Here is a 13,800-nt window from a genome sequence, read left to right on the forward strand (position 1 = left end):
CTCATTTCTTGAAGGCTTCGTGAAGTCCATTACTTCGGTCGTTTTCTACTTCGTTAGCACTGTCAACATGTTTTCGTGCTCCCTGCGTTGCGTATTCGCAGCCAGTGAACAGTATCTCTTCGTTCCTTCACGCGAGCGGTCTGCCAGCCAGACGGCTCGTTGGTGGGGGCAAACCAGCAGGACTCGTCTGTATCTGGAACACCACTGTAAATATACATGCACTCCACTTCGATATGCCTTCGCAGCCGTCGGGGCGGCTTTTGTGCCTTTTGTGTCAAATTGCAGTGGTTGTTCGCGTTTATCAGGCTGTGATAGTCACAGCCCCGCTGCAATCGGCTCCGGCAGTTGGCTACCTACTCCTCACAGCGGTTCGGGTTCGTATTTTGTCTTGAGCCATGTCTCCTGGGTATTCCGGTTGTACTGAGTCACTTTAAGAAGCTGCTGAAGATCACTTTGTGATAAAGGTTAATGTGCCGCTGTGGACCGTGAGCGCCGCCCGTCCTTCGTCCTTTTTCTACATCAGACCGCGGGCGCTCCACCGCATCGTCCTCCTTGACAGCAGTGATTGTACACGAGGAGGCCGCAAGTACCTGGCGGATATGCGTTGTTCGTCAGCAGGTTAAAATGTTTTTTTGGCATGAGGGCAGTTATCTTCAAGGTGCTGACTTCAGTTCCGCTGTTTCGTTCTAGCTTCAACGTAGGCCTCCAATCTCTTCCCTTGAATCCTCCATGTAGACAAAAGGCAGGGCGTTCGCGTGGCTACCTGCAGTCAGGACCCTCGTTCTGTTTCTTCTTCACGACGGCATGATCCGTTGCGTGTCAAGGGGGCATTACCGACACTCCTGAGTCAGAATATGGATTTCAGCAAGCGAGAAGCGTGTCTTTCGGACACTCCTTCTCAGGAAAGTGCACCGACAACCAACGGGAAAGATGTAGGCCCCATAGTCGACTCCCAGCTTTATGTACAGCTGAGGAAACTCATTAATGTTGTGGTAAGAATCTTCTGTGCTAATTAGGACTCATTTTCCACGTAGTAGTACATCTGTTCGATCCCTGCATTCCGCCGTTATCCCACCAAACGTCTACAGTTGAAACCCTTTCATTCAGAGAACGAGGTTTATACTGTAGTGGCTGCTTGATAGCTTTTTTTCTTGTGCTTTCTATTTACTGAATACGCAGCACCTAGGTGGTACGTTGCCGCATGTGAGCCCATTCACAGGTTTCTCTGTGACAAACTACTGTTCAGTGCGCAAGTATCTTCTGAATACGTGCGTCTCACAGTCGCTTTTTTTCATTCCAGACTATCAGCTAGAAGTAGTTCGGATGCCTCAATGGACGATCCTCTCAGCTCTTCAATTAAATGTCTCGTTCCCTTTCTGTGGCCTTCCAGCGCCTTGTGAGGCGGAAGTCGACCACAGGCGTGCTTTCTGGCTTCTCGCTGATTAGTAGTGACCTCTCCAGACGATGTGGACAGAATCTGAGTCACCTCATAGATCACCAGCAGTCATACGGCTGCAGAGAAGTTCTGATTTTAGTACGTCGTCCCTATAGGACGGAAGAATCAGCCACTTCTAACTAACTGACATTTATCCCCAGGCGTGAGCGTCGAGGGCTACGACGTGTAGAACGAATTTTTTTTTCTGTGCTAAAGAAGCGAAAAAGTCGCCTCAAACACGCGGTATTGCCCCGGCTCGCACGCTCTTATACGGAGACAAGCTCTGCGACGTTTCAGACCATCCGCTTTCCATGGCATGACAGTAGATTAATAGCGCAGTACCAGAGTTGCATGTAACTGATTTATAGATCATTCTTGTGGGTATTTGTTTCCGTAACCTGCGCTGTGTATGCTGTTAATCCCGTCGTAGAAAGCCTGCGGAAATGTGTCAGCCAGCGTGTAATCGTCAAAATACTCGTATGAGGCTATCTCGAGGTGGTAAGGAGCCGCCTGTTCGAGAACGAAAGTCGTATTCCTTCTGTACGTTTTGCCATCACAGCAGGAACCATTGTGAATGTACTTTTCTCATCGTATTGCGCAGCACCAGGAATCTTTCTGTAGGACAAAAAGCGAACATTTTCTCCTTCTCTTCACCAAACTGATATGCCGCCCGTGAACCTTAAACATATGCACAATATGGTCACACTCGTCACCTGGACTCATTTGTATCTTTTGTGTATATGAGGGAACCATAGCATAACTACGCATGCGTTTCTTTTCACGCGCACTGGGGATGTGTACTTCACACTGGGAGCATAGAAAGAAACGCATGCGTAACTGTGCTGTAGTTCCCTCATATATACACAAGACATATGAATGAGTAGGCCTGAGCGTTGGCTAGATCAACACATTCTGATGAGTCCTCGCCTACACAGAGGAATTGTTTTGTTCCTTCAATCGCTCGTTGCAAATAGATGTTGTACGCGCCGGAGCAACTAAAATATGTGCAGTTGTCTTGAATGAGTTCGTAACTGTGATTTCTCGATGTGCTAGTGGAACTAAACAAGAATTTTCAAGATTTATTCCAAGTAGACACTCTGCGGAGGGTGTTACCTTATATCCTCTACTGTCGTCTCTCGGCAGTGTCTCTGTTACTGGCTACCATCTGTGTCGCACTGACTGGTTTTATAGAGCTGTCAGTGTCATCTATCTTTCTGAGACGTCAACGTCTGCTAAAGTAACGATCAGTGGAAGAGCAGTCTTCCCTTGTGTCGGGTTTCTCTCCTCCATTGAGTACACCAAACATCTCTCCAGCACCTTTTCTCTGTTTCTGCTGCTTTACAATGTAAGTGCCTCTGCCACACCATCTCTTTTGTTTCTATATGTGTACAGTTCTGCTGGACAGTTGATGCCTCTTCGAGCCGAGTCTTCATTCTCGCTTCTTCAGTAACTTGCATGACGTCTACACACACTTGCCGAACACGTCTCTGCATAACGCTCGACTTTCTGCTCTACTGCCACGTTACCTGCAACATCATCACATGGCAGACGTCAATCAACACTACCATTAGTCGTCACTTCATCGCTGCCGGCTCCCGCTTTTCCATGCCATACGTTTCCATAAACAAGCAAATATGCAGAGAGACAGAGACACAGAGAGACAGACCGAGATAGAGAGAGAAAGAGGTAGAGACAGAGAGACAGAAATATATACGTATATATGTGTGGGGTATGTGTGGTGCGATTTCTTCTGTAACAGAGGTACTTCCTGGCATATTTATATATGTATATATATATATATATGCACAGGCGTTTATATTCTGTCGAGCTGCTGCAAATTTGTACACACGCGCGTGAATCTATCTACTGTGAGGGGTAGGTTGCACGGGGTCTCTTTTTTGTGTTTCTTGTTTGTGTCTTAGGTGCATGTCTTCTTGCGTGCCTTGTTTTCGCGTGAGTTTCGCAGTATTTCTCGTTCAACACATGAATGTGCATGTGTTTACCAAAAATATGTTGCTATGGTTGACTTACAGATACGCTTTTATATATCGTGTTCGCTAGAGGAACACAAGTGAATTTTTTCTCTTTTACTTCGTGTTCTACTTGCATACCAGGTAAAAACACATTTGTGTGCTCTAGTTGTTCTTTCACACTCATGCAACCTTTCTGTCTTTTCGCTTGTCAAAGATATCAACTTTTTGTATTTTCTACTGCATTTCATGTTTATGCGCACCAGGACGAACTTCGGGATATTGGTTTGCAACAGTTTATACAACTTCCGCGTATATGCGTCGTTGGAACTCAGTCAGCAGGTTAGTAGTAATGCTTGTTCGTCGTGTGTGTGTGTTTACAAGTTTTTTCTGCCCTTTTCTATGAAATTTGTGTTCCTCTATTTTCAGAAATATATTTTTCTCCCTGTATAGCGTACTGTAGCAATCGTTCTACACGTATCATTCTGCTATACCCGTATATATATATATATATACATGTGTATTTGACATACGTGTATAATCGGAGTGTAGCATCACACATATCTTACGTGTATGTATATATATATATATATATGTATAAGTGTATATATGTTTGTGTGTATGTGTACATGTATACATGTGTGTATATGTATATATGTATGTATATATATGTATACGTATGTAAAGATGTATGTATGTATGAATGAGTGTTCGAATAGGAAACAAAGAAGGAAGATGCAGAAAGAAAACTGTAGAAATGCGTGACGGAGGTATTTCTGAGATATTTACGAAAATAGCCGAGACAACCATCTGACGTCTGTGATCCTGAGCGTGTGCATCCGTCTTTTTTCCCCGATAGGCGTATGCGCACTCGGTGATTTAGCGTGTTGCTATTAGTGTATATTATTGAATACACCTTCAATGTCTATATATGTACATATATATGTATACATTTGTATATGTATGTATATATCGGAAAAGAGAGAGAGAGAGAGAAAGAAAAAGATGTGTTACTGCTGGGCTGATTTCTCGCTCTATTGTATATTATGTATATATACCTGTTGGTATGTACAAGTAGGTGTACATGTATATATATGTATATATATATATATATGTCGAGAGAGAGAGCGAGAGAGATATGTTACTGGTGGGTGGAATTCTCGCTCTAGTGTATTATTTATGTACTTATACATGTTGGTGTATATATGTATATATATTGTTTGATAGCGGGGTGTGTGTGTGGTACTGTTCGATAATGTATTCCCACGTAGGAATTTTTTGCTCACCATCCTTACAGCATAACATGTCCATTGGTAGGTTGCTCTCTCTGTCTCTCATTGTAGATACATATATATGTGTATCAAATCTCTAATCTCTCTTTGTTTGTCTGCGATTGTATGTATGTCGCTCTTCTTGTGTCTAGAAACAGTTTTTCCCGGTATTAGTAGTAGTAGAATCGTTTTAGAGTAGACGTGTATACAATGCTACACACAGGCCTCTTCTCCAAAAGTATTTATGTAGTTGTACTGACCTCCTCACTTTGTAGTACGGCCTGTATGCCATAGAAGCTGAGTGCAAGAGCTCAAATATAGTAATGTATATATCAGCGTGATATATCTGTGTTGTGCTTTATGTATTAGGAGTAGTTCGAGTAGTAGTGTTAGTACACGCATTCTTATTATCACTATCATCATTATTAGAAGACGTCCGTGTGTCTGAAACCGTGTGAGAGTGTCAGATGTCTATGTATGAAAACGGTGCGACCGTTTGTACAGAACGAATTGGGGCCATCTATGCGACCTCAGAACTTTTATGCCTTGCAGCACACCCTGTATCTATATATATCTTCACAGGTTCACAGTTTTCTTTCTTATTTTTCTTTGGTCCTCCCATTGTACTGCTCTTGCGTTCATCCACTATTTTAGATCTGTATCTGTTTGCGCATATGTATGTACCTATATATATATATGTATATACGTATAGATACATACATAGAGGTCGAAGATCGATTAGATCTGCACATGCGTATATGTTTGTAGCCCACGTTCTACTGTACTATTAGGTACAAGCTAATTACAAGTCGTTATCTTTCACATACCTCTTCCTCGCCACTCATGTATACTGGCTTGCGTGTGTACATACGTATGTTATTCTAGAATATTCATATGTATATTCGCTTGCGGGTATATATGTATATATATATATGTTATTCTAGCTTCTCCTACCTGCAAGCACAAGATCTGTTCCTTGTTGTGCTCTCTCCTCCATCATACGTACCGTAGATATGTGTATTCGGTCTTCACCTCTCTGTTTCTCTCTCTCTCTCTGTTTACATATATAAATGTAGGTATATATGTATGTATGCATACACACATGTATATATATATATATGTACGACTCCGCAAGTGGATATGTGTGTGTGTGTCGTTGATATGTGTGTATGCTTGCAATTGTCTGCTTCTACTCCCCTCCACGTGCAGGCAAAAGCTCTGTTTTGGAAGCAATTGTTGGGCTGGACTTCCTTCCACGCGGAGACGGCGTTGTTACACGGAGACCTTTGGAGCTCCGTCTTGTACATCTGCCTGAATGTAAGCCAACTCTCCCCTATCGATGTACATTATGTTGGTCTCTCTCTGTTGTGTTGCTCTTGTTTTTACTGCGAAGGGAGAAGCGACCTCTAGTTTTCATTCGTGTCTAAAATGGAAACTCTTCTGTCTTTTTCCGGTGTTCGACAGGGCGTCCGTGCGCGGTTTCTTTCGCTCGTTTTTCCCGTAGAAATACACGTGTTCCGCGCTTATGTTTGTATGTGTGTATTCGTGAATGTATGCCTACTTTTGTAAATGTATGTATAAATGTCCGTGTGCGTATATATCTACATGTCTGTGTGTAAACGTATGTATGTACGTATGCGTGTATGTCTATTATGTATGTATACGAATGTATACATATGGACTCTAGTAGGTGTGTGTGTGTCTATGTGTGTGTATTACATGTGTAATATGTATATATGTATGTATATATAAGATTTACGTCTGTCTGTGATATGTGTGGATATATATATATATATATATATTGTACACATATATGTATGCGCACGTACGGAGCTTTTTTCCTGTGTATGTAATCTGCTGAATGTCTGCTCAGAGAAAATACAGTCATGCCACATTATCCTTCCCTTCTCGCTCCCTCGCTTTACTGTCTCTCTCTTCTTCTTCCTCTCCTACTTTCTTTTTCCACCTAGCAACATGCCTCTCCCTTGCCTACTAAGGAGCATGCTTCGAAGTATGTACAACTACCTTTATGTTGTGTTCTGCTATCATTTGTGGTAGTCGAATAAAATGTTGTTCTCAAACGGCACATGTGCGCGTTATATATATATATATAAAATACCTATATATGTATGTATACATGTATGGTATAGTTGCTTTTCAATACTGTATATATACATATGGAACACTGTATCTCACACTACTGCTGTGTACTGGGTGTATTCTTCTTTCCCTTGTTTGCTTTAGAGCGCATTTGTGCTGTGAATAATGTGTCGGCTAACATATCTTGGCTTGTTGGTCACTCTGGTGTTTTGTGTTCTTTCCACGCTTCCTTCTAGTTTCTCTTACATTCTTTTTGTTTCCTGGCTTCTCTCTTTGTGTTTCATTGTCATTTTTTCTCAAAATTTGATTTTCCGTGTATCTACATGCTTCCAGTAAAATAGATATGTGATGGGAAGTTTCGTGACAACCAAAAATATTTACGTCTTTGTACGATTCATACTTTCAAGGAAAATAAGTTTCCCTCTAGAAAGGTATCAGGCTCTCTTCTCTCTAATAATATCGTGCAAGCGTCACCTCGCAACACAGGCTTTCCATGTAAAACGTTTTAGATATTTAATTTGTATTTGCATGTATACACCTACACGCACATGCATATAAACTGACTTGCATACATACATACACAAACAGACATGCACACAGATATAACAGAAAGGAAAATAATAAAAATTCAACACCTAATTGGAAATTCTGTGTGGTCTGTATTATATATACGTATAGTCGGAAGCATGTACACGTCTCTACTCTTCTGACCAGCAAAATGCTATTGAGGGTAACTACCTCAGTGTTGTGCTTTTGTTACCAAACGCTTAAATATGTGTGCATATGCATATAGATATATGTACATAATACGTATACATATATATATACTTCTGCATCTACATATATATATGTATATATAGATTTTTTTTTGAGTTTCTCTTGTTTCCGACTGTGTATTGTTTCTGATGTGTTACGTGAAAATGATGTTTTCTAGCGGAACACTCCCTTAACGAAGCATACGCAGTTTTCGAAAATAACAAAGAGAAGAAATTTAGAGACTTCCAAGAGGTTCGAGAAGAAATTGATCGTCTCACCGATCAAGTGGCAGGTAATTCATGGAAAGGCAACACACATCTGCACTTATCCTTCTCTACAACTAAGCATGACGTTTAGATTATATATTATATGTTTATATATATATATATATATATATATGGCACATACAACTTATCTACATTTGCATGTGAATGCATGTGTTTGTCTCAGTTGTGAGGTAGAGAGAGAGACAGACAGACACATATACAAACATATAGACAGACAGAGAAAAATAAAGGAAAAAAACTTCATCACTTTCCTTCTTTTACATATATATATATATATATATGCAGACTTTTTTTCTGGAATTTGTGTGGTAGCTACGTTTGTTTTCGAAGGTTTCATCTGAAGAACATTGTGAGCATATGACTAATGTCTTTCTTTTCTCGCACTCTTTCTGTCCGTGTGTATCTCTCTGTCCACATCTGTTGTAAATCTTTCAGTGAATCTGCTGCACTTATAATAAGGCCTCGTTATCCCTTTTCTTTTCCGTTGGTTCCTTTTCCGGTGGGTCGAGAGAACAGAAGGCGGTGTTTATTATTATTAGGAGACTATGCCTATTTGATTATCCACTCTCTTGAGACCGTCTCCTCTCTCTCACTCTGTCTCGAGCAATGCACACCACTTCGCATGATAGATGAGACACACTCACGACTCACGCTTGCTGTATTGCCGTACACATGTTTGCATAATAACTACATGCGTCGTACACTCAGTAGCACAAACCCACGCACACACGCACACGCCTACATACTGCACACATACACGTGTATATATACATATGTTTCGTGTATAAATATGCCATGAGGAGATGTATATATATATACATATATATATATATATGTTCTCGTGTTGATTTTGATATCTCTGAACTTTCCGAAGTAGAAGGGCTTTTCCTATGACACAAATTTCATGCAGCGATGATTTTTTTCTTCTTGTCTTAGTTGTGATACATAAGTGATCAGCAGAAGTTTCGTGGGCGTTGTACCACGAACAGTTGAAGGGCTCTTTTCGTGTTGACGTGTTGCTATGCCTTTTCTTCTCAATCTTCTTTCATACTACTCACATCTCTTCCTTCTCTTCCTCTTTTTGTGCTCTGTGTCTTTTTTTTTGTGTCTCTGTAAAATCTTTCGTCTGTTTCTACACCATACATATATATATATATATACGTGTATATATGTATATATATATATATGTATACATACATATATATATACACATTTCTTTTTGGAGTGAGATTGAGAAATCACTAGTATACTTCCAGACTACAACGTGCATTGTGTGTGTCTGTGTGTGCGTGTGTATATGTTGTGTTGTGGCTTCTTTTTATGCATACTTTGATATATATGCTTGCAACAAGACATATATGAAGGAATTGTAAATGATTGAAGTATTCTTCTTATATGTGTGTTATAGCATTTTCTCCTTTTTGGTTTCTGAAAGGGGTGAGTGAAGCTGCCTGTCAGGAGGCTACTCAGAAATTTTTGTGTGTGACTTAGAGACGTTTAATCTTCACCAAGACGTAAACAAAGATGATTTTTTTTTAGAGTAGTCAACCATCATTGTTTTGCATGCGTATGACATCTTTTTCCCAACAGGAAAGAATAAAGGAATTATAGACCACCCGATTATTCTTACAATTTATGCAACTCAGTGCCCAGATCTTTCACTCATAGATCTCCCTGGCATTACGCGTGTCCCTCTCAAGGGCTCAGACCAGAGCGATGATATCGAAGTCCTTACGCGTCAGATGGCGTTGCGGTATGTCTCGTTCTGACCGAAAAAGCAGAGAGAGGTTCCTGGGAAGAGAAGATAAGAAGCGAGACAGGAGAAAATATGAGAAAAAGGTTTATATATGCATGAGTAGCGTGGAGAGCAGAATGTAAAAGCTTTATGATAATATATGAGATGTAAAAGTGAATGCTGAACGCACTAACGCGTACTGGACAATTACAAGGAAAACATGGATGGAAAAAGGGGGGAAGAGAGTGATGGACAGAGAGGTAGAAAATAGGGGAGAGAAGAAGGCAGAGTAAGAAAAGGAAAGGAAAATAGTAGTACGAGTCGAGAGACCTGTACATTCAGAGAGAAACAGACAGAGAGAAAAAGTGCAAAAGAGAGCGACAGTGAGGAGGGGAGAGTATCAAGATGAGTGGGAGAGGAGAAAGAAGTTGTGCCATGAGGAATAGAAGAAGAAAGATGTTATGGGAAAGATAGAAGAAGGAGAGATTGTTGGTGGGAAAAGGAAAGGAAGAGAGAAAAGAACAACAGAGTTGACGAGAAGACTAGATAGAGAGAGGGAGAGAAAGCTGGGAACGAAGAATCAACAAAAGGACTTTAGAGGATATACACAAGAAAAAAGAAAGGATAAGAAATAAACAGAGAGAAGGAGAAAGTGTTTCATAAAAGACGAGCTGTGTAGTAGACAAGAGGCGAAATAGAGTAGTACTCGAACTTGAAGGACTCAAGACCAAGGACAAGAGAAAAATGGATAGAATGGAAGAAGATATTTTTTTATAGTCCTGTGAAAGTTACACGAATGCATGCGTGGCTCTTATTCAACAAGATATCGCGTGGGGAAACTTTTATATGCATGGGGACGTGAGAGGACGAACTCGAAATTTCGAGGGAGTCAGACAGCCACGTGCTGAAAATGATGTTTGTGTGTGTATGTGTGTGTGTGTGTGTGTGTGAGTGTGTGTGTGAGGAAGGGGGTGAGGAGGATGAGTTACGTGTTTACAGTGGTCTGAATAAATAGGCACGTTTCTGCATTTTACCTCATGGTTTTGCGAATGTCGTTAGATAGTCACTTTGAATAATAGTCAGAATCTACACCTCACATGGTAGCTCTGTACTGCGGACGCACACACACAGAGACATACACACACTCACATAGAAATAGGTGTAGCATACAGAGGCGGGCAACACTACAGAGAGAGCAGGAGGCAGCAGGCAGCAGTGGCAGATAGGCAGCAGTCATATGGTGATCACTCTTCGAGTAATAGTCACAATAATATTTGCGCCGCACATGGTAGCTCTGTACTAAACACACACACACAGAGGAAATTAGGACTAGTGGAAGCAGAAGGAGAAGAAGAAGAGGAAGAAGTAGTAGTAGTAGTAGTAGTAAAAGGGAAATATACGACAGATATGGGGGAGCGTGATGTAGACGTATGAGAGAGAAAGGAATAAAGAATGAGCGAGAGAGAGAAAGAGATGTTTATAATATACATCATTTTGCTTCCATACGCACAGAGGGTTCGAACGCGCGTCAGCGAAAAACGACGCATGCAAAGGAGGAGAGAATGCAAAGTATTACAAGAGGCTGAGTGCGATATATAATATATGGTGGTCCAATTCACACATGTATGTGTGTGTATTCGAAATAAAACACGTTTAGGGGATATCGTGTACTTCACATGAGTATATAATGAATAAAGCTACACATTTATTCGATATCATTTATATCATATATATGTATATTAGTGTAGTGGGCGAGGTATGTAGTATCTAGATCTGATATATATATGTGTATGTATCTGAAATAGCACACAACTGGGCGATATGTTTTCTTTCACATATGTGTATATGTATCGTATGAAAATGCAACACAGTCGGGCTATATTTTTGATTTTTTCATGTATATAAATGTATATGTATGTATATATGAATATGTGTTTATTATTGTAAATGCACCATAGTTTGTCGGTATCGTCTGTTTCATACACATGTATAGCAAATGAAATGCAATCGAATTTCATTCGCTCTCCACTTGCCTGTTTGTGTGTGTCTCTGGGCATCTCGTATATGAACAGATTACGCCGCAGACCCACGTAACTATCGTCCTGGCGGTTATTCCTGCGAATGTGGGTAAGACAACTTCCACTTTTTTCTCTCCACAAAACACGAAACTCTCTATATCATTCATTTTCCTCTTGATCGATTTTTTGGTAAATGGTGCTGTAGTAATCTTTTTCTTTCTCTGTATGTACATACATATGCATATAATCATATATATGTATATAAATGTATACGTTATATGTATATTTAAATGCAAAATATTCATGGTCTTACTCTCTGTCTCTTTCTTTTCTAACTCAAAGACTATTTTTTTTTCCGAGAAGTACGTGTCACTCACATGTGTAACCTACAGCAGGAGCAACACGGGAGGAGGAAGAAGCTGAAGAAAGTGTAGTAGCGTTCGCGGGTTTTTTACTTTTATTGCTGCTGCATGCATATCTTGCAGGGGTTGCTGTTGGTGCTTTTTCTGCTGCCGCGATGCTGCTTGCAGGTGCTTTCTGTGTTTGTATGTACATGTGTGTATGTATGTATATGTATGTATGTATGTAAATGTATATGTATATGTTAACATATGTATGTATGTATATGTATGTATGTATTATGTATTTATATGTATTTATATTAGTGTATATGTATAGGTTAACGTTTGTATGTATGTATGTATATGTATGTATGTATATGTATGTATGTAAATGTATATGTATATGTATATGTTAACTTTTGTATGTATGTATATGTATGTATGTATATGTATGTATGTAAATGTATACCTATATGTTAACGTATGTATGTATGTATATGTATGTATGTATATGTATGTATGTATTATGTATATGTATGTGTGTATATATGTAAATGTATATGTACATGTTAACGTATGTATGTATGTAAATGTATATGTATATGTTATCGTATGTATGTATGTATATGTATGTATGTATGTAAATGTATACGTATATGTCAACGTATGTATTTATTGTGTATATGTATGTATGTATTATGTATATTTATGTATGTATGTTAATGTATATGTATATGTTAACGTATGTATGTATATGTATGTATGTATTACGTATATGTATGTATGTATGTATATGTATGTTTATATATATGTATGTGTATATATATGTATGTATATGTATGAATGTATGTATGTAAATGTATGTATTTATGCATGTAGATGTATGTATCTATGCATGTAAATGTATGTATGTATGTATGTGTGTACACGAGTATTTGAAAGTTACATAACTCCTCGTCGCTTTGTATGCAGAGTCGCTTGTATTTTGCGGGTAATGGGAGTGGGTCGCATGTCGGGAGAGTTGTCTGTGCTTTTTTTCTCCGCATATAGCTTCAAAACATGTGAGGTAAAACTTTTTTCTGTGGTGATGTATATACACATGCTGCCTCGGGGGTCTCTTTCTTTCTCTTTATGCTGCTGCTGTCATTGTGGCATGACCGTCGATCGCTTTTCTTTGCTCTCTCATCTCTCTCTCTCGCTGTATATATGTATATATGTTTATATACATATTCACATATATACCTATATACATATACGTATGTATATATATATATATGAAAATGTATGTGTATATATATATATATATATATGTGGGGATGTGTGTCTCTCCGCCACGCGTTATATACATTATATGTGGAAGGAAATTAGAGGTGAGCATGGCTAGATTAATTGTTACTGTTAAATCAGTAAAGAGGAGAGGTTGTTGTAGAAATGTCTTCAAATCAGCACCGTTCATACTAAGCATCTCGTGCACTCAATACTGGCGTGCTGCTAGAATATATACGTATATATAGAGAGATAGAGAGATAGGTAAATATGTAGTTGTATAGATGTGTGTTTGTGGATGTGTAGGTATTTGTATGCAGATTTGTGTACACGTCTGCCTGTGCTGGCAGGTATTTGTGCACGTTTCTATATAAATAACTATGTGTACATGTATACATATATGTTTGTATATAAATGTGGGTATATGTATGTATGAATGTATGTGTGTATGCATGTATGTCTGTGTAAACGGGTGTGTATGTGTGTCCGTTGTGAATGAATGCGTGTATATGCGTCATTGTAATGTGTGAACAGAATACAGTTGCATATGTATATATATACATATACATATATATATATTCCATGCACGAGTGTATATATATCTGTATGTGTACAAGTGTA

The 13,800-nt window shown here is 39.3% G+C and overlaps 1 protein-coding gene across 1 annotated transcript in view; it reads left to right on the forward strand.

The window, feature by feature from the left end:
• The first annotated feature begins 233 nt into the window (after positions 1 to 233).
• LOC131479142 (dynamin-1-like protein) overlaps positions 234 to 13,800 on the forward strand; it is a 39,409-nt gene continuing 25,842 nt past the window's right edge. The window contains 8 exon segments of the mRNA XM_058659713.1: positions 234 to 374; positions 465 to 618; positions 736 to 992; positions 3,672 to 3,747; positions 5,886 to 5,993; positions 7,711 to 7,824; positions 9,410 to 9,576; positions 11,627 to 11,681. Coding sequence (XP_058515696.1) covers positions 234 to 374; positions 465 to 618; positions 736 to 992; positions 3,672 to 3,747; positions 5,886 to 5,993; positions 7,711 to 7,824; positions 9,410 to 9,576; positions 11,627 to 11,681 — 1,072 coding nt within the window.

This window comes from Ochotona princeps, unplaced genomic scaffold, assembly GCF_030435755.1.
Source record: "Ochotona princeps isolate mOchPri1 unplaced genomic scaffold, mOchPri1.hap1 HAP1_SCAFFOLD_3090, whole genome shotgun sequence".
In the NCBI taxonomy this organism is placed as follows: domain Eukaryota; kingdom Metazoa; phylum Chordata; class Mammalia; order Lagomorpha; family Ochotonidae; genus Ochotona; species Ochotona princeps.